A 19074-nucleotide genomic window follows, 5' to 3' on the forward strand; every position below is an offset into this window, starting at 1 on the left:
AATCAGTCTATACATATGTCCATAACTCATTTTCCTTCCATTTAATACAAACATGCACATTATTTGTCCTGCTCCTTAACACACTGAAGATAAAGTTCATGCATTCAAGAATCATTTAAAAGACTCAAAGCCAAGAACACCTGGGATGGAGGCTGTTTTGTTGTGCTATGACTCATGTTTCTTCATGACAGTAACTTGCCATAAATCTAAAACAAGTTTGCTAAAATATGTGCAATGGTTTTTAAGAGGCCAGTAGGTTATGCTGAAAGCCAAGGTGATAGGCTTAGCACTCACACGGCACAACTGGTTTTCCCCTGTTCTCCTGCTTTTTATGGCTCAGTCTTCTTGCCTCAGGGGAATGTTTTTCATTGCTCTGGCTTTCTCCTCTGCATCCGAAGGAAATAAGTACTTGCTGCAGAATGTATCTCTGATTCTGCAGCCTAAACCTGCCTAAGACTTCATACATAAATGCCAGAGTTCACCATCAAAGCCAAAGCACTCTTGTCACAGACTTAAACAGCTAAACTGGCGGATTTCAGGAGCACAGTTTTTCTGTCATCATCAAATTGCGTAAAAGTCTCAGTGCATTTGTTAAAAATCGGGATGATACCTCTGTGGCAGCACATTTAGATGCCAAAAAAAAAAAAAAAAAGCAAAAAGGTGAAAGGCCCCTTCTCATTCTACATGAATAATATTACATTCTATAGTAAGGCATTTTTAGCAAGCAAACTTGAGTTGGCCAGAAAATTCCCACAACTATAAGATGCCTATAATCACTGGCTTGTGACTACAGCAGTCCTGTATATATATATATATCAGTGATATAAATGTTTTAAAATATTGCAAGATATTGCAATACAACCTTCTACTCAGGATCTTAAGCCAGGACATCCCTAACTTAGCCATTTGTACCACAAACACCTTAAATGCATGAACTCTCTATCATCTGAAACATAGCACATATTGAAGAGATAAATGATAGGTCAGAATGCTATTCAGTTTCCAACAAAAATAAAAACAAGACATTTGGTGTGAGGTCTTGCACTTATGCTCAACACAGCCTGGAGTATGCACGTGGCACCTACAGATGATCTAGATTAAAATATTTCCTACCACACACTACAGTCTTCAGGAACTAATAGCTTGTGCAATATACATTTATGAATGTAAGATTTAAGATTTAAAAAATACTGATTCTTCCAAGCTTGCTTTGTTGACATTTTTTTAGCTTCTACTTTACTGACTTTGAACTAGTATAGCAGATCACACTGCCTACATCACATTTTTCAGAATCCAGTCTACCTTTATAAAGAAGGAGAATAAAATGATTCATTCCCATATTACTTCCGTAAGAGATTTATCTCAAAGCAAAAAACTCCAAACTCCTCCTATGCAAAATTATTCTAAGAGAATTTTAAGTACTGTTTTTCTCCTTTGTTTGCATCTGTTCCATGGCGAGAAAACAAAACGAATCCAATAGCTAGGGAGCAAACTAGAACAACTGATAGAAAATGCCAGATATAATGTTCATATTATCTCCTGTTTCATACTTCCTGAAGAATTTGCAAAAGTGGTGCATTTCCCTCCCCTCCTTTCACCCAAAATACAAGGGAAAATTACAGGGGAAACTGAAGATGCAAATCCCTCTTTCTGAAAGCCCAGGAATTCAGGGTATGGCTCCTGGTCAACTTTATATCCAGGAGGCTTTCAAGGGCCACAGAGCTGCCAGCCTTCTGAGTTCACTCACAAACTATGCAAGCCCGTAACAAAACACTTGTGAGAGCACAGTTTATCCGGCAGCGCCAAGACACAGACAAATAGTGCGGTCTCATTTAAAAGGAGACAGTGAACTGGTTTTAAAGGCAATAAAGAGCTAAAAGATTCGAGAGCTATGTGGAGCCTACCATACAAATAAACACACTTTAAAAACTGCCCTTCACATGGCTTAATGGCATATAGGTAGTCAAAATCAAAATGTTAAAAGATACTGTAAGTTCAGGTAGCACTTCAAAATTGACCCATTTTACATCTTGACGGTTGTTAATTTGGGATTCCCAAACCTTACCTCCAGTTCAAGCTCCTTCAGTTGAATCTGCTCCTATTTCTCATAGTTATTAGGAAGAGAAGTAACATATGTTTTAGTTCCTTCAGGATGTTGCAGCTCCCCCTTCCCTGGCTTCGTATCTGACACTGGTGACACTGAAGTAACAAACATTTTTCCTAATACAAATGATCCTGAGGTTTTTCTGCTTAGGCCAAATTGGTGGCAGTCAAATCACCTGCACATCCCTTGATAGGCCAAGGTTATGCCAGTGCAGGGGAGCGGTGACGCCCTAACTCCCGTACTCCTTATGGATGCAGCGTGTCCCTGCACCTCCTGTGGGAGTCCCTTAACCTCCCTCTCTGCATCCCAGCTAACTCTACAGTTACCAAGACACACCATTAGTCTCTATCAGACCACCTTACACTTTGTCTTCTTTCATATTAACTTGAGCTAAACAGGTGCCACAGTACAAGTCTAGACAAGATTTACTGGTCCCCCCCCCTCCAAACACATCTTTCTTCACATCCACTTTTAGATTCTATCACTTCTCTTTACACAAATCATTTCCCATCTACATATATTTGTCCAGACTCTCAATCTCTAAAATGGCTCTTTCTTTACCCAGCTGCCTTTTTGTTATGAGAATCTGATTTTGCCCTTCTGTTCCCCCTCCTCCCTTCAAGCACATTGTTTTGCAACACAAGATCAAACTATTTTTAAAACCCATAGTGCAGGGATGGCCTAAGTGACATACAAAGCTTTTCCAACCTTCGTGTTTTGATTATTTTTTTCTAGCTTAGCTTACTAAATTAGAGGAACGCCTGGTTTATTTTTTGGAACAGCAGGGAGCACAGCACGGCTCCTTACACTTATACACTCGTATTCAAGATGCTTCACTTCAAAGACTTGTTTCGTTTGACCTCAGAGAGCACTGAATGCAAGATACAGCAGGTCTGAAAGAGCTGATACACCCTCAAAACAACAAAATAGTTATTGCAGATAATTAAACAGATGCAAGAGAAGGGCAGGTCTGGTATCGGCCTTTTCAAATCTCCAGATTAACTTGAACATCGCTACTCCGACTGATGTCAGGACTGCAACTTCATGAGTACTGAATTGCTTTTCTCCTCTGTTTAACAGCTTACGAAATGCTGACAAGACAGCTCTCAGAGTTGTTTTTCTAAACTAGCGATTAGCAACTGGACATTTCCAGCTTATCTTTTCATTACCTTGTAACGACAGAAATCAATCTGTAAAGAGTTCAACACCTGTGAGAGCAGTAAACATCAACCAGCACAAAACCCCATGTATTTATGGATCAGCCACTGCTTTAGACATCATGTGAGCTGTGATCAACAATTAACGCACGGCTTTCATTCGGCATTTCTTCTATTCAGTACTTGCACAGATAAACATCTGAGACCTGTACGAAATTTTAGAGCTCGTTAAAATCAAGAAGCCATCAAAATTTCTAAGAGAAGCTTGTGTTGGCCATTTTCCCCTAACTTTATGGAGCTAGTCTAAATGACAAATTAATTGAAGGAAACTTTCTCATTTGATTGAGTGACAGCAAAGCTTCACAATGTCAAACAGATGAGACTACCAAAATTACACCAGGATTAAAAATAAATAAATAAATAAATAGTTACTTGGGTAGGTAATTCACTTAAAAGTGTAGGTCATGGCTCAAGTGGTGTGGGAAGTTTGCTAATAGACACTATTTTAAGCGATAACAATATTTTTAGATTTTTTTAGCCGCATAATTTAAAAAGAGGTGAACTGCATACTGTTACGTACGATTTTTTTTAAAAAAAATGCTATAGAAAACACTCAGAATTGTTTCTGCAACTGAACTTGTGTTTTTTCTCAAAATAATTTATCTGGGGACTCAAGAGCTATGTGAAGAGAAGAGCATCTTCAAGAGTGAGCACAGCTGAGCATTTAGCGACCTTTCAGAAGCCCTGAACCTGCGCTGACATCCTCTGCCCACGAGTGGAGTTTTCTGCAGTCCCTCACAGATTAAAAGTCCTCCCCAAAAAGGGACCAACTCGAGTTAGAGAAGGAGGCCCACAGGAACCCCTGGTCCCCGGTTCTGCAGCATATCCTCCCAGGTCAGCACACAAACTGATACTCCAGAACACCAAAAAAGCTTCAGTGAAGTAAGCTTTTATTAAAAAACTGTTTGTCTCTCCTAATTTTGCTGGGAGAAAGTAGATTGCCTTTGTCACCAGCTGTTATATGGAAAAGCACTTATATTTGAATATCTTTTAAAGTGCATTTTACCACAGGGCTATATCCCATGTTAATTAGTAGCATGTGACTGAAAATAATTTGCTGAGCTAGCAGAAAAACAACTCAATAAAACAACTTCAACTTGAACAGGAGACGTATTCTTTTAGCACTGATTTGATCTGCAGATGCCTTTTGGTCTTCACTGACAGAAGATCAGACTCATTTTCTGCTATCTTCCTCAGTCTTCAGATAGGCTTTCAAAGCCATCGTCGCCAAGTGCCAAGGCAGAGATTTATGTTGTGGATCTCGTCTCCCACTGAAGGAGAGAGCTGCTTACATTCTCATTTTCAGGGCTTGCATGCAGCCTTCACACTCATTAGGACAAGATTTTTCTGCACCACTTTGAGGCTAAGGAACAAAGAGCTCATTTTCAGGGCAGACTTTATGCGCATGGTATCTTATGTCTAGATTTTTTTTTAAGTAGTTCCACTACTATGCAGTCATACTGCCTTGTCAATGGGCAGATTTCAACATGGAGCTCAAGGTGTTGATTCTGTAATGTATAATCTATAATCATGCAAGATACCTCTTCAGTCAATGCCCAGTTTCTGTTCCAACCAACCAATTAACCTAGAGCTTTGGAGTAAGAAATGACAGCCACAGAGTTTATCAGCACGGTATTGCCCCAAAACATGAGGAACCTCTTAGCACACTACTTTGTATGGCCACGTATAAAGAAGGAAATGAAAAACAAAGGCTTAAAAATTTCACGGATGACTCTATAAAACTACTCTACGTTTGAAAAGAAACAGCATGACTGTATTTGAGGCTCCAAAAACACATGCAGAAGAATATCAATATTTTGAATTTTGTTGTTAAAAGCCTCCACAACCTAATCAACATTACGTGTTAAAGTGTCCTTCCTTTAAATGAAGGCACACATCTGCGCTGTGTAAACAGCCAATATTCTGTCACAGTAGCATTGGCAGTGGTTTCTTATTTTTAAGAGTAAAAACATAAGTAAAACTTTTTTTTGCATCATGACAGAGAAATTTTCCTCTGACACTTAGCATCCTAACTCAGCTAAAAACGTGTTTTCTAAAGACACTCTCCAACTGATTCTGCAAATTGACACGCAATTGAAATTAACAGGAAAGCTATCATGAAAATTGTGCCATTTCTGGTAAAATCACGTCACAGTTCTGTGACAGCTTCCTCCCAAAGCAACATAGGCACTGCATGGGACTGAAGAGGCACACGTGTGCTGTAGTATAAAGGGAGGGTTGAAAGAATCCTGTGGGCTGGAGTTAAGACAATCCATCTACCCCAAAAGATAAGCCAGGAACAAATCAGTACGTGCCTACAAGGAATAATGGAGCTGACTTATTTGACATATAAACCATTTTTTTTCTGGTTCTATTTAAGAAAGAAGCTTACCTTTTCTGAATAACTCCTGAAGGCTTTCTGCACTTTGGTTCAAAATAGCCCATATTTCTTCCTCTTGTAATGGACCCCCCCGAACCTCCAGAGCCTCAGCCAGTGATACATGCATGTTACCTGGAAAACAGAACAGAACTGATTGCAGAATACCTAACAGGTACTTTCTCCTTGCAAGCAGGACATATATAGCAATAACTGATTTTCCAGTCTCAGTCACAAAAACTTCCTAACGTGAGCAGGCAGCAGCAGAAATACACACTACAAAAAATTCATTGCCAGCACAAAGGAACTTAGAGCATTCGCTGTTATGAAGAAAAGCTTTCGGGAACACAAAAAACCCACAACTCTCATTCATATTACAAGCTACTAAACCAGTATAGGCAACATGCTGGTTTTTATCCATACATTACGGGCAAGACTTCGCTTTGTTTAAAAATTTGACAGACAGATTAATAGCTTCAGCTGGTTTACGTTAATAAACTTATTAATGTTGCTGTGACAGATATATAAGCAAGGCCAGCTGCTATGAGGCAAAGCAGGTCTCCTCCTCCTGCTACATTTCTTTATCATCTCACAACCAAACAACAAGATGCAGTGCCTTCAAACAAGATGGCCAATTCTAAACTAAACAAATTTATATCTGTTCAGGTCAGCATTTTCAAGCCTAAAAGAAGAACAAAACCAGTCAGCAATGCTATCTGTGTTATATTCCTAGGGAAAAAAGAGAAACAAAATTCTTTTCCCAGGTAAGAGTTTGAGGCTTGACATCTTACAGTAAGTTAAATCCTTTCTTTCACCATACCACAATATGGTGTCCAGCTGTTCAAAAACACAAAACACGAAAAATTTGGAAAACAGAAGAACACCTCCCCAGACATTCCCACTAAGTCAAAGATTCCATCCCCTGCCTTCTATAAGATGCAAAAATCACAACTTCTAACCACCAGAGCATCGCTGTCAGCACACAGTGCTGGCCCACATGCACAGTCAGGGAAATTAACCCCATAATTGGAATGGAAAACAGGCTGACTAGCTACCTTTAGTGTCTCAGCTGTCTGTAAAGCTTCAGATTTGCTGTGTGTTTTCATCTTTAGCAAGCCAGCCTCATATGCATATCATTATGTGCAACCAGAAAAAGAAGGAAAAGGCTGAATTTCTCCTAATTTCTATCCAAAAATTAGTACTACCTAAAGCCTTTGTCAGCTAGAAAGCTACACTTCACTGCTATTGAAAATTACACATCCTTGGCTGCATTTCATTGCTTATTTTTCCTTACTTTACATCTTTCCAGTTTCTAGTACTCCATTACATGGCATACTTACTGAGCCTGATATATTTTCTCCTATTGCTGCTAAAAAGTCACTAGATGAAGTGATAAGGGAAAATATTTTAAGGAAGGATGAAATCTGAAACTCTAAACAGAAAAATGTCTATATCTTTCAAAAGAGAAAAAAAAGAGGGACCACTATAGACGTGCAGTCAATGGAACGGAAAGCCAGGACTAAGCCTCTTCATAGTCATTCTACATTTCACATACAGTCCTCACCAGGGAATTTTGTGATGTCATGGAACTGCCTCAAATTTCAGTACCTAAGCCTAGAATCAAACTGGGTTATGCAGTTTAAGAGACAGTCTTTTTCTAAGGGCTAAAAACACATATATCTCAGCAAAAAACCTGCATGTGCTAAGTATCATAACAGAAGTAGACCGAACACTACAGCAGCAATAAAAACAAAAATCCTCCTCTGCTACTCTCTTTTTCCCCATCCTGAAAACCCTGACATCTTTCAGCTGTGATTAAACAGGACCACATGGGCTGTTCTGTAGCAGATACAGCCTATCACCTATTTAACACCCTTACAGAGGTCACCAGCATGTCTCTTCAATCTCCTGATATATTGCCTCAACATATGGGAATGCCACAGAAGACAACTTCTCCATTACAGAGTATGTGAATCTCCAACAGGACAGGCAGCAGTTACAGCTGTGTCACCCCAAAGATCTGCCTGAGGAATTACCCAGAGCAAGAAGGGGAAGCACTGGCCGGCCAGCGCGTGCCTTGAGTTCTGCAAGTGTACAGCCCACCTGGTAAGGGCCGGGCTGTGATAACTCAAAGTAAAGCTGACGGTTTCGGACTCACAGCCCATGTGTTCCCCTTGCAATGGGCATCTTCATTCCAGTGCCCCTTCCTGCCTCTGCCTGTGTCACTCCAGAAGATCTTCCTGTTTTTCTGCGGCCCTGTCATACTGAAGTTTTGCTCTAGCACCATCTGTGCCCTTTTCTTTTTCAGTCCCTCTTGCAGGACTCCTATTTTGTCCACTTGTTGTTATTCCTGAAGGCTTGAAACTTTGCAGCTGTTCATAGTATAACACAACAAAAGCAAAAACTTATGCAGGTTATTTTCTTTTGCTCTTTCAGAGGACCAATGAGATGATAATCATTTTGGGAGTTCCCTGCTTCCCTTCCAGTTGGGATGACCTACTTAGATTCTTTTGTAACCCTTGAAATGTTCAGAGCAAGAACAAAGCGTATGCAAAAGTGCATTTTGAACTCTCCGGGGTCACTGTGCACATGCTCTGCACTCAGTGTTTTGTGGGTTTTTTTTTCTTTTCCAAAAAGAAAGGAGGAATCTATAGAATGATACTGTGTCGTTCTCCCAAAATAGCTGCCTCTCCATATTCTGAGAGTCCTCTATAGTATCTGATGCTTTGCAAACACAGAATTTGGAGTTGTAAATGCTTAATCTATGTAAAACTCATTTTTGTGCGATGCTTAGGCATTTTGATAAAAAGCAACATAATGACCATATAAGGTATATGAGAGGAAAACACACAGAGCTCTTGTAGAATAACATATGAGAACTGGAGGGACTGTCCAGCTTCACATCTTACCTCCCTTGGTCTACAGGATTCATTTCACCATAAAAATAAATCTCCCTTCAATACGTATTTTCAGATGGATAGGGCTAAAAAGCAGATGAAGGAAGGGAAGTTAGGCAATTGCAACAGGACAAAAATGAGAAGAACAATCTGTTCAAAGGTAGAAAAAGGAAGAGAGGTAAGGAACAGTTCTCATTATTAAAGGGAACATTCTTAGCTCATTCTCATTATTTAAGGGAACATTTTTAGCTCATCTCAGCGGCCATGAACGAATGGATCTCAAGCAAGGTGACAGCACCCAAAAATAAAACAAAGGAAAAAGTGCTTCTTGTACAAATGGTACCTACTAGTCTGCTTCCAACTTCTAATATGCTTCTGGCACTGTGTCTTCCACAGTGTCAAGCTGACTGTCAAAGAAATCCAGATGCATAGGTCGAATTCCTTACATGCTCTTAGTTAGGCTCCTGTCAGGCCAGCTTCTCACAACCACTCCTCTTCTCTCTGCCGTCTGCTCATACAGCACAGCAAGGTTTGCTGTCCTGGCATCCTGCGTCCTGCTCCCTTGATGCGTTGGGGAAAAAAAATTATCAGCTTGAAGAACACAGAGGTGCTTTCTAAGGATGGGTTCATATCGTCTTTCCTCAGAGCAGCATCCAAGCATGAAGCCACACAGTCAGTGTGCCGAGATAGAATTGGCAGGCTGCAAAAGTAAACGCATCCTGCTCCTGTACCTTGTTCTGCAAAGGCAGATGTCCAGGTGCAGCCTAACCAGGCAGGATGAACTCTGCGTGAACCAAGGGCGAGCGCTCTTCGGGCACCCAGAACCACACACAAAGAACCAGGCCGCAGAGCTGCATTTAAAAGGTGACATCCATGCACACAAATGCAGGGAGACTATGGATCTGTTAAAGCCGTTGATGGGGGAGAAACATATTCATGAATATTAATTTCAAGATACTTGCTCTGAGATGGAATTTACGCCTAGACTATACGGGAGTGTAATTTCCACAGGAAAGCAGTTGCATCATGCTGAGACAGCTCTCTCTTGCTTCAGGACATGAGAGTAAATTCAGGTGTAAATCATTTGTATCAACAAGCCCTGAGTGCAATTTCTCATCTCCACGCCAGTCAGCCCTGAGCCGCGCAAGCAGCACAGTTGGGTGAAAGAAGGCTGCCCAGACCCAAGGCCTCTCCCCTGTCACAAACCCTTCCTCCTAAAAGCCTCCTTCCCTCCTGGAGGCCAGCTGCCAGCTCCTCGCCCAAAAGGGAGACGGCTTATACACTTCCTGATGAGTGGGATGGGGAATTGTGCCTCTTCCCTGCAAAGCAGGCTCAGCCACCTCCCTCCCAGACACCGTGGCAGCCAGCCCAAGAGCCCCTGCGCAAAGCGCAGCGCCTAGAGCAGCGCCAACACGGAGCACCTTTCTCAGGGCACGGTGAGATGCCACGACCAGCAGACAGGGCCTCTTCGTCCAACACTGCCCAAATGCCCCTCGGCTTGCAGAAGGGCTGTGCACTTTCTCTGCTTCCTACAGCCTTGCACAACCTTTTCCAAATATACCTTGCTTTTTCATTATTTCATGTAGGTGGCACAGGAAGCTGACTTCTCAAAGCTCTTGTTACTCTCCTTTCCCGCAGCAATTAACCTTTCTCCTTGTGAGTTTTGAATTTGAAACTAAAAGCCTCCCACATCAACTGAGAACCAGGGAAAAACTTCACTGCCTAGTTTTTCCGGATTTTATTGACCTCTTTCCAGCTGAAATAATCATAAGCTATTTCTGCAGTTGTGTTCTGTAAGCACAATGATATGAGCGATTTGGTCAAAAGGTTCCCAAAAACTTTAGACCGAAAGGCAAAACACTGAACAGCTTCAACTCAGCACTACTTCGTGTTTTGATTGTGGTTCGTCCAATGCGCTGCAAGCAGCAAAACAACCTAAAATTTGGAAATGGTCTCGAAACCCATTTGCTGTATTGGAACAGTTAAATGCCAAATGGCAATTTCTGGAAGGCAACTTTTCCTTAGCAGCTAAGCAGGGAGGCTTTCTCACTCTGTCCTTAGTAGATGCAGTATTTGAAAGCAGCAGCACCTTGAAAAAAAATTCATAGAATATTGCTATCCAAAAGAAGACCTGAAAAGACAGATCTCTAAAGCCACAGTTAGCTGCCTAAATACACAACACCGGCTTTTGGGAAGCCCTCAATCTCTGCAAATCCCTGAGAAGCTCAACTCGGCCTATACCTGCATGGCTTCGAAATTCTGGCCTCTCCTCTCCCTCCCCTGAGCAGCTGGAGTTATTATCGTGCCCTGTAATTTATGAATGCTGGCACCTATCCTATTTATTTACATTGACCCACATCTTACGTCCCTGAAGAGTATCTGGAATGCATCTGTCATTTAGTTTTATCCCCAATAATATTTTTGCTGAAACTTTCCTTACGCAAGGAACCCTGGAGCGAGAGAGAAAGTTGGAGGCGCAACACTCTGAGTCCTTATTTTCAACATGTGCATACTTAGATGTGTGCACGTAGAAATGTGGCTTCCTATAGCTGCAGGTCCCATTTGCATAGACGGTCCACAAAATAAGACACTGTTTGCAAATATCCAAGTCAAGCACACAAATACAGTAAATATACAAGCTAATCAAGTCAAACTATGTTTATATATATATTTTTAAATCTTATCCTTAAGAATTAAGGGCAGTAACTTAAAGTTCCTATCTATTTTCTTGAAAATAAAAGAAAAACACGCATGTGCCATGCTTACTTTTTTCACCTCTACAGATGTGGAAAGACAGCAACAGAGGAAAGTCCCCCAAGATGAACATTAAACACGCTTCAGAAGGAGTCTCTCCTCCCACCTTTTTTTATTTAATATTTTTTAACAGTGTAAATGACTTCCAGGAGCTGAAAGGATCACAGTTTTCACGATCACACACATTCTTGCTGCTTTTCGTGCTATCAGCTACCTAACAGTATAAACACTAGTTTCTCCTCTGTAAACAGAAAAGTAAATAGTAGCAAAACAGTCCCATGCTCCAGGATAATCTCTCTAAAGTGATGGCTTGCTGCTTTTTAGCTTGCTTACTGCTAAACCTCCTAAGGAGCAGAAAAATAAAGACAGCAGTCAAAATTGGTGGTAGAACAGATGAAGACTGAGGCTGCACACACCCCAAAAGCATAAGATACTGCTGAGCTTTCTCTCCGATCCATACAGTGATGCTCACACACTCCCTGTAATACATAAAACATAAGCATTTCCTTCCAGTGCCTTAAATCAATCCCCTCTTCCAAAGAATGGATGGCAGAAGAATGTGGTGTATTTAGGATTTTGGCCTGTACCTCCAGGGCAAGCACTGCCTACTTTCCTCAAGAAGCACTTGTTTTCTTTCCTGGAAGGTGGAAAGAAATCAGCTTTCGCCACTGGACTGAATTTCCAGTGGAAAACAAGCAAGAGTTCTTGCTGACAATACATTCCCTCCCTTTCTCTTCCGTCTCTCTATCACCAGAACCAGATAAACTAGTTGATCTGAGGCTTCATGCAAGACGAACTAGTAAATCCAGTCCAAAATGCGTAATGATAATCATGAAAGTCATGTTTTCTAGTTCACTGCAGGATGTGCCTTTATACATCAGGGTAGCTGATGTTTCACATCTGATATTACAATCATATTGAGAATACTATATAATTATCACTACAAAGTAAGCTTAATCCACATAAATCGGGGCATGACTCTTGGATCCCTCTTTTGGTGTAATTGTCAGTGTAAGATCCTTGGGCAACTCCCTTATTTTGCTGTTGATCAGCTCCACCTCGGAGAGGCATGTCTGCTTAGTGTGTTTCTCAGACTTGCAACTTTCATTTTAATTGCTAAGTAGGAACAGAGCACCTCTGACTAATACCAACCTTAGAAATGGAAAAGCAGAAATTTCAGGACTGCAGAAAGAGCTTGGCAGTAACAACCCTTTTCCATTTGTGGACGAACCCATCACCTCCACGCTTGCACATAACCAAAGAAACTATGTGCCCAAACATACACTGCAGCTTCGTGAGGTGGTGACGAACCGCGTATCATATCGGTGCCGACGAACCATCTCGAGATCATGCAGCAACCTCCTTATGGAAGGGCTCTTCCGCAGCACCCTACCACCTTGCTCGGCGCGCAGCAGCAGTCCTGCTCCTCACGAAGCACGGGGCAGACCGCAGCAGTTGCTGGGCCTACGCTGCCGACACGTACAGTCACCACGGCAGGGACAGACTATGCTGCCACCTCCAGCTTTAGCCCAGCAGTTATTTCATTGTTGCACGGAAAAGCCCCGCATTCCTTACGTGCTAGGCTGAGGCCGTGACCGAGGGCTGTCCCTCCTCGCCTGCAGCTCTTCGCGCAGCCAAGAGGGAACGTGAGCTATTGTCAGAGGAGTGGGAACAGCGGGAACAGCACCGGGCGCGGGATTTAAATGCGGTGGCCTCACTGGGAGGCTTTAACTCCACAAGGCTGTTTTCAGCCTTGTGGGATATTTTGAAGGGACCCGTAAGTAAGACGAGGCTATGATGTAAGCAAGTAGGGAAAACTATATGGAATAATCAGATAACATCAAGACACAGATTGCCACAAACTAAAAACTGATTAATTCTCTACACAGTAAGTTTCACTAATGTAAGAGATACAATTGAACCAATATCACTAATCAGATACATAGCTAGTAGACATATTTATTCTCACATGCCTTTTTAAAAAATTAAACCTTCTCCTCTGTTGAAGTGATGTGAATGTTACTATATTAGATTTTTTTTTGTTGGCAGTGGGGGGTTCAGAACCTGTTAGATAAGAATCTTTCCATTCTTAGTGATGGGAAATGCTACTGTGCTTTACAAACACCTCTTCTCTAGGACAGCCTTTTCCAGCAAGGTAACAACCAGAGTAAATGAAGGCAGCACAACTGGATCAGCAAGGACATAAGTATGATATTCCAAGAGACATAAAGTCTTCAGATTTCTTAATTGCAGTACTAGTAAAAGAAAGTTAGCTTCAGGAGCTCTACATGTTTTCACTCTTCAGTTGCTGACTTTCAGAGAGGTTTAGAAATATAATGACATTAATATCTATCTTTGTAGATAAGAAGAAGGATAAAAGTTAAGATCATTGCATATTTATGGAGTGGTGTTCATGTCAACAAGCTCATATTAAGACTGACCCCCCCCGCCATGGGTTATTTCAACATTAGATTTTACATCTGTATATTGACATCCTAACGTCCAACAAATGGATTTGTCTTGCTGTTGTTGTGGGTGGAGCACCTGGTTCAAGTTCTTTTTTAGATTTTTTTTTAATCCCTCTCTTTTTTTGGGGGGGCGGAGGGGGAAGGAGCGGGGAAGCCATCCTTCTCACTGTCAAAAGTCTGAGCCCCTGAGATATTAGCAAGAGAGTTCCTTGTACTTGGGTACCAGAACAGTCTCCCTGCAGTTAAAACAATCTGAAATATGGTACTTATGCGTGTATCTGACACATATGGTACTTATATGCATTTGGAGAGCTGTATGAGTATCTCACACAAGTGTGTTGTGCTTCCTCGTGACAGTTTGAAAGCAGCACCTTTGCATACTGATTAAGAGAAGATCTCCTGGCAGGAACCTACCCTGAGTGCTTAACTAAGGTAGGTCTTTAGTATTCAGAGGCGCAGACCATACTAACAGCTACTTGCCATCTCCCTGGAAAGAAAACAATGTTCGACAACAAGGGAAAAAAAAAAAAAAAAAAAAAAAGCTAGTACAAGCTTTAACAGTCTGAGAGTATCCAGAGGGCCTATGCTGCAACATTGCTTCACTCTTCGAGGCTCAAGACAGTAATATTAGCAATTTCTTGAAAATTCAAGCACCTTTTCATGAGTTCATATGCTCTAAAAGCACAGGCAAAACCAGAGAATCCCATGGTTTGCAGCAAGGGGTGCTGCCTTTACAGAGGTATGTGCTTGTGCTGTTCATTACTGTCTGGGAGGGAAATGGCAGGCAGGTATGATATAAGGAGTACAACAACATCATGAGTTCTGCTGCTAGATGGGATTACCGATAGCTGTTATCTGTGAACTCACCTGTCTGGCAGTAAAGCTATTGCTCACACAAGAAATGACTAATTCTCATTGTGAAAGCTTGAATTTCTGCCCTGAAAAACAGGCAAGACGGAACATAAACTTACCTTTCAGCTGTCAAAAACTATATACACAAGGAGTTCTGCACTTTTAGGACCAAAGCGAAAGATGAGACACTCTTGTCCTATCTATCTGTAAGCAGAAGAAAACACTAATTCAAGGCTAGCATAATACAGTATGCAAAATTTAGGGAGAGAAATACACACACATGCATGTATATATAGTATGAGGCATGCCTCTTTTCTTAGTTTCTGCTACAAAATGGGAGAAAAACCATGAAGAATAAGTGAAGTTTTTAAGGGGGAGGAAGCCTGGCCTGTTTTTTGAGGGCACCAGCTACTACCTGAAGACTTTATTAGAGATTAGCTTATTAAGGGTTTTGACCAAGACAGCTTTAGAGAAAGGTCTGAAAGCATTTTAAAAGCAGATTTGTTAACAGCAGATGGGCTGCAATTGTAGAAACAGGCAGTGCTCTATCAGGAAACAAGCTTTTCATCCTACATGTATGATACTATTACTGCAACACGTCTTTTTGGAGACACATTTCAATGGCATTCATCATCTGTTTGTACTTAAGAGACTTCCCAGGAAGTTCCTCTCTAAGTGACTAATATTCCAGAGAAAGATGCATCTATTTAACTACTACTCCTTGAAAGCATTTAACTGCTGTTAAAGTAATACAAAAGATGTTTCCTTCCCTAGAGCTACAGAGTACACTACTGGGAGTTCATCCCCTTGATCCTTGAACTGGACTCTATCTCCTTTCGTGACTCTGAGAAGTAACTGAGAACCTCACACTGTAATATAATTTAGGTGAACTAGCAGTAAGGTCAAAGTATTAAACATAATTTGGTGAAGCCAGCTAAGGAAAAGAGCAAACTGGATAATTTAGAAGATATCTGTCCTCTCATTGCAAGGTGCACAGTGCAAACAGGGAGACTACTCCATGCTCAGCCTGAGCACACAGTCCCTGAGAACTAGGGGGATGACTTGGTTCTCTCAGATTGCTGTTCACTTCTTTCTGCATTTAATTCCATACTCACACACGGAAATTAATTTAAGAACCAAGGTGTACACGCTGTGTGCACACACACGCCATATTCAATAACCCTTCTGCAAAGTAGATCATAAAAACCCAAAGGAAGAGAGCAGACAACGTGCAGCATAGACTTCCATGTTACAAAACAAATCAATTGCCAAGTACAAGGAAGACATTCTGTATAAGAAGGATATTACTTCCTATGGTTTCATTATAGGATTTCCCCAAACTCTGAACATCTGCTACTGGGATGATATTCCACTGTTACTTGAGCTCTCAAGTTGTCTATGGTCTCTACTACATCTAAACTGAGCAGGGTTTCCATGCAAGTTACTTGCCACCATCTTGAAAATATCGAGTAAATATTGCTGTTTTCAAAGGCAGATGGTCTAGAACTTACTATACACAGTTCATCTACTTCTGCAACTTAAAACATTTACATCAGGATTTCATACCTAGTGCTTGACCAGCTTCTTAAATGGTATTGAACTCTGTACACAAAATATAAAATAGAGAATGGTAGACAGTAGAATAATTACCACAAACTTTTTCAGTAAAATGTCTAAAGATACTTGTTTGTTGAAAGAACTTGCACAAAATACTTTTTTTGTTTTTTCCCTCCCAGCACAGATACCTACATTTAAAATCATCTCTTTATGGTGGCCAGAAGCTTCCTGAGAAGCTTATGCTGTCTAGATGAAATCCTGCAATTAGAAAGCTTTAGTTCAAAATTAATTAGCAGACAAAGCCACTTGAACACTTTGAGTGGCTATGGTTAGGAAATCATGATCTTACCCTAAAACATTAGCTGACCCACCACACAGGGCTCAGTACTTAATTATTTAAGTTAATCAGAACCAGAGTGGGTAGAGTCCCTCGGCCTGTCACTGTTTATTACGTTTCAGAAGAGATAGATAATTATACACTGCATGATTCAGTAACTTGATTACAACTTAGTAGTTGTTCAATTGAACAAATTTAACCCTTTGCCCCTTGAACAAATTTATAATGCACACCCCATTTTTGATTCATCTTAACATATTATGCATGCTTTATGCAGTCCTACAGACATGATATTTTTCAGGTCTTAACTGTCCTCACTGTCCAAGGAATCTTTTTTTCACCTTTTGAAAAGATGTTACTTCTCTTCTACTTAAAATATTCATTTACCTGCTACTGCTGCCCACCTTCAAATCATACTAGGTTTGATTTCTAAACTAAGAAATTGAATGGTGCAAAATAAAAACCATCATCACTATGAAGAATAGCTTCAGCATCATGTGACAGCAACATGAAATAGCTGCAATTATGATTTATGTAACTCTTAACAAGACCATCTGAACAAGACATACTGCGTGACGCCTCGTAAAAGCACGAACAGCAAGACAGTCAACACTGAACAGATCTGACGTAGTTTTGTGTCCTTTAACTAGTATTAGGTTAGACTAGAAAGTACAAAGACTTCATCTGACAGTAACCTGTGCTCCACAATATTTTGGTACTTGGAAAGATTACAGGACAGAACAAGCTAAAGATGGCATTGCCAAAAAAACAGGAAAAACAAGATAGCAGCACCTCCTTCCATGACACAATGCCAAGCCTGCTGTCAGAAGAAAAAAAAAAAAAAAAAAAAAAAAAAAAGGGCAACTTTGGCTTTATCTGGATTATAAATAATTTCATATTAGGGGATTTAAAGGGCAAAGAGCCATATTGCATCTTTGGCGGCATAGCAAGAACAAACTAGCACATGTTTTTTTTTCCTTTATGATCTAGAAGCCATGAGAAAAAAGGAAGTCACAGCACCATCTACCTTCTAACAAGGTTCTTATGAACAGTATCCACCATTACTATGAGACAGGACTTAGGACACACTTCCCGGTACGGGAATGGAGCCAAGGGAAGGCTGTAACAACCACTGAAGTCCCTGGCCTGATGAGGGATTAAGCAGAACGAGAGGAGGAGGATTTTATAACATCCCTGAGAACCTTTTACAGTTGCAGCTGGACCAGGGTGAGTTAGCTCAATGAAAGAATCTATCAAATTTTGCTATCTTCTGAATTATTTTGCTAATTCAATGTGCAGCAACTGTAACTTCTGTATTTCACAGAATTCCAAAGAAAACTAACTAGAAGAACCCAAAATAAACACAAACACTGAACTGATGCACCCTTTATTGATCACATTAACTATGGAATTGGGCATACTACTGACGGAAAAGAGCAGGACAATCTCTTGTTTTATAACAGCAGTTATAACAGATTACAGTTATCTACAGACACCGCACGGCATCAACTTCCACATGTCTTGATACCTGTTTTCATGATTTTTATTATGAAACAACAGCTGGTCCAGTCCTACTGGTTTACCTCAAACTGCATACACAGAATGGGAAAACGAACCCAAGACTCCTTACTAGACATGGAAGAAGGAATCGAGACTTCATCAGAGGGTACAGAGATAAACAAGACAAAAAAAGCATGCTTTTGTAAGAGTGTGCAGATACTGTTTTAGCCAAGGAAGAAATAGCCGATTTAGAGGCAAAGTGGCAGTTTATGGTACCAGCAATTTTCATCTTAAAAATCCATATGGATGCCAAGGCTTGCTGGCAAACCTGAGGCATGCTGTGAATTACTACTAGCCAATTAACAAGGGAGAAACATTTCTTCCTTGAGCAATTTTTTGGGAATATTTTCATTATTTGATTTACATTTTCAGCCCTTTTTCACTCACCTGAAATTTGAAAATTAGCCAATCCTTTAGATGGAAACAATTGCACAGAAGTATTCAGTGGCTGCGTTTTAACAGCTAGACATGAAAATCTGGAGAGTTAACAGAAATATTAACTGAAGACACCTGGCACTAACCTAGCCTTCACCATCCTAGGACAGAGCGAAGAGAAAGAAAGGAGAAGGAAATCCCCAAAACCTTTCTGAATCACAACTCACTCACAATTTATAGCTGCTCTCCAAAGATCCTACTGTTCACTAAAATAGTTTGTCTCACAGAAAAATCAGAGTTTCACACCAGCAGAAAAAGAACTGTGAAACAGTGTTAACAGCAGTGTTCCTCAGGGTTTGAAAACTACTTTAAGTATCCACTCCTATTAGATGCGTATTAGTTCTTGCCACAGCATTCCCCCCCACACCACTTTTTAAACTTCCTTTTATAGCGTATCATTGAGAATACATCATAAGCCTTAAAATGAATGCTGTCTACATAAAAAGAAAATTTTTATATAAATTATTGAAGTCTAGACAGGCAATAATTTCTCCTCCACTTCTCCAAAACCACTGA

The 19074-nt window shown here is 40.7% G+C and overlaps 1 protein-coding gene across 1 annotated transcript in view; it reads right to left on the reverse strand.

The window, feature by feature from the left end:
• PTPN13 (protein tyrosine phosphatase non-receptor type 13) overlaps window positions 1-19074 on the reverse strand; it is a 92120-nt gene that overhangs the window by 62318 nt on the left and 10728 nt on the right. The window contains exon 2 of the mRNA XM_088531632.1: window positions 5714-5833. Coding sequence (XP_088387758.1) covers window positions 5714-5828 — 115 coding nt within the window. The 5' untranslated portion in view covers window positions 5829-5833. The remainder of the gene's footprint in view (window positions 1-5713; window positions 5834-19074) is intronic.

This window comes from Tinamus guttatus, unplaced genomic scaffold (genome assembly GCF_059628265.1).
Source record: "Tinamus guttatus ecotype Peru unplaced genomic scaffold, ASM5962826v1 Tinamus_guttatus_pri_ptg000423l, whole genome shotgun sequence".
NCBI lineage: Eukaryota > Metazoa > Chordata > Aves > Tinamiformes > Tinamidae > Tinamus > Tinamus guttatus.